General features: G+C 39.4%; 1 protein-coding gene across 2 annotated transcripts in view; it reads left to right on the forward strand.

The window, feature by feature from the left end:
• The first annotated feature begins 452 nt into the window (after positions 1–452).
• Positions 453–1,395, forward strand: part of LOC138011627 (major facilitator superfamily domain-containing protein 4A-like) — a 20,842-nt gene continuing 19,899 nt past the window's right edge. For both annotated transcript variants that reach the window (XR_011124745.1, XM_068858733.1), the window contains exon 1: positions 453–1,180. Coding sequence is in view for 1 of the 2 variants with exons in the window: in XM_068858733.1 (XP_068714834.1) it covers positions 876–1,180 (305 nt within the window). In the remaining variant the exon portion in view is untranslated. The remainder of the gene's footprint in view (positions 1,181–1,395) is intronic.

Below are 1,395 nucleotides of genomic sequence, written 5' to 3' on the forward strand. Positions count from 1 at the left end.
TTCACTGCTTTTCTTATCTCTGTCGTGATTGGCCAGATTAACAAAATAAATACAACTATTACCAGGTCATTCTGATTAGTCCACTGGATTTGTTACGTCAGTTGTGACTGGCCAGAATATCAAAATGAGTTCAACGGTTAACTACCCACTCTGGTAACCTTTTTCTCTTCGGAATAAATTAAGAGCAACTCTTCACTTTCCACAGATCTTGGAGGGTGTTAAAACTTTACCCAGATGCGATCAGATTTTAACCGGTTGTATTTAGGGAACAGAACCAATAGATTTCATTGTTTGTCGCTTTACTCACAATGAAAGAATGATTAAAAGCAAAAATAACAACCAAGACTGATAGGTATTTCAGTGGCTGGATCATTTAATTCGAAAAGCTATTTCTTAGTAAAGGCACCTTATTTAGCATTAAAAAACTCCGCCGATTGAGGGCTGATCATTTTACACACAAAAAACACCAAAAAATTGCTTTAAACGACATAATTTTCTTCTCCTTTTACGCGAAGTGTTGTTTATAAAACAAACACAGGAAACAAGCAACGTACCATGAATAAATAATGAATAACAGCGAGCGCCATAAGTCAGCCATGTTTTGAAGTTGCGATTGGCCGTGATCATGGCGAAGAGATGATCGTCAGCAAGAACAAGCGACAAAAATCACGGCTTACGAATTGAACAAAACCTTTGGCTGTATGCATAGCACTCTTGTTTTTAAGATATTTCTTGTGTTGATACAAAAAATCGGGGAGTCGGTATTCTTACCCGAGTGGTTCACGCAGTCTCCCTCGTTTGATTACAAATAGAATGGCTTGATTTCTATGGGTCCTAACGCACGTTATCTTCACACATGAAGAGGAAAGGAAGTTATGAGTTTTGTACATCTTCTTGCCTTGACTATAGCTCGAGACAGGGCCGAAAATTGCAAGGAAAATTCACTTAATTTAAGGATAAACAAACGCCTCAGTGGATCAGTATCGCACCGATTGTTGGTAACTGTGTTGTATTGCGGGTGTTTCTTCTCGTTTGGTACCACAATGGCGATTTTGGGACCCACTTTGATGGAACTGGGCCATCTTGTCCATCATGGCTTGGATATGATGAGCTGGCTGTTCTTTACACAAGCTGCTTACGCGCTACTTGGCGCCAGTGTCGCTGGCATCTTATTGGACAGGTGAGACAGATAACAAGTGTATTAATTTGTCCCTGTTCGCTAATAGACACGAGGGCACTTTGGATGGAGAGAGTATTATTTTATTAATCGTGCTATGCAGCCTGTAATTGTTATTCTCTTTAATTAACCCTTTCTTCCCACGATCGAAATGTTCATTCTCCTTACTAGTACCATGGATTTCCTTGTTAGGTAGTCATGAGAATTTGGTGTTATAT

The sequence above is a fragment of the Montipora foliosa genome, chromosome 7 (genome assembly GCF_036669935.1).
Source record: "Montipora foliosa isolate CH-2021 chromosome 7, ASM3666993v2, whole genome shotgun sequence".
In the NCBI taxonomy this organism is placed as follows: Eukaryota; Metazoa; Cnidaria; class Anthozoa; order Scleractinia; family Acroporidae; genus Montipora; species Montipora foliosa.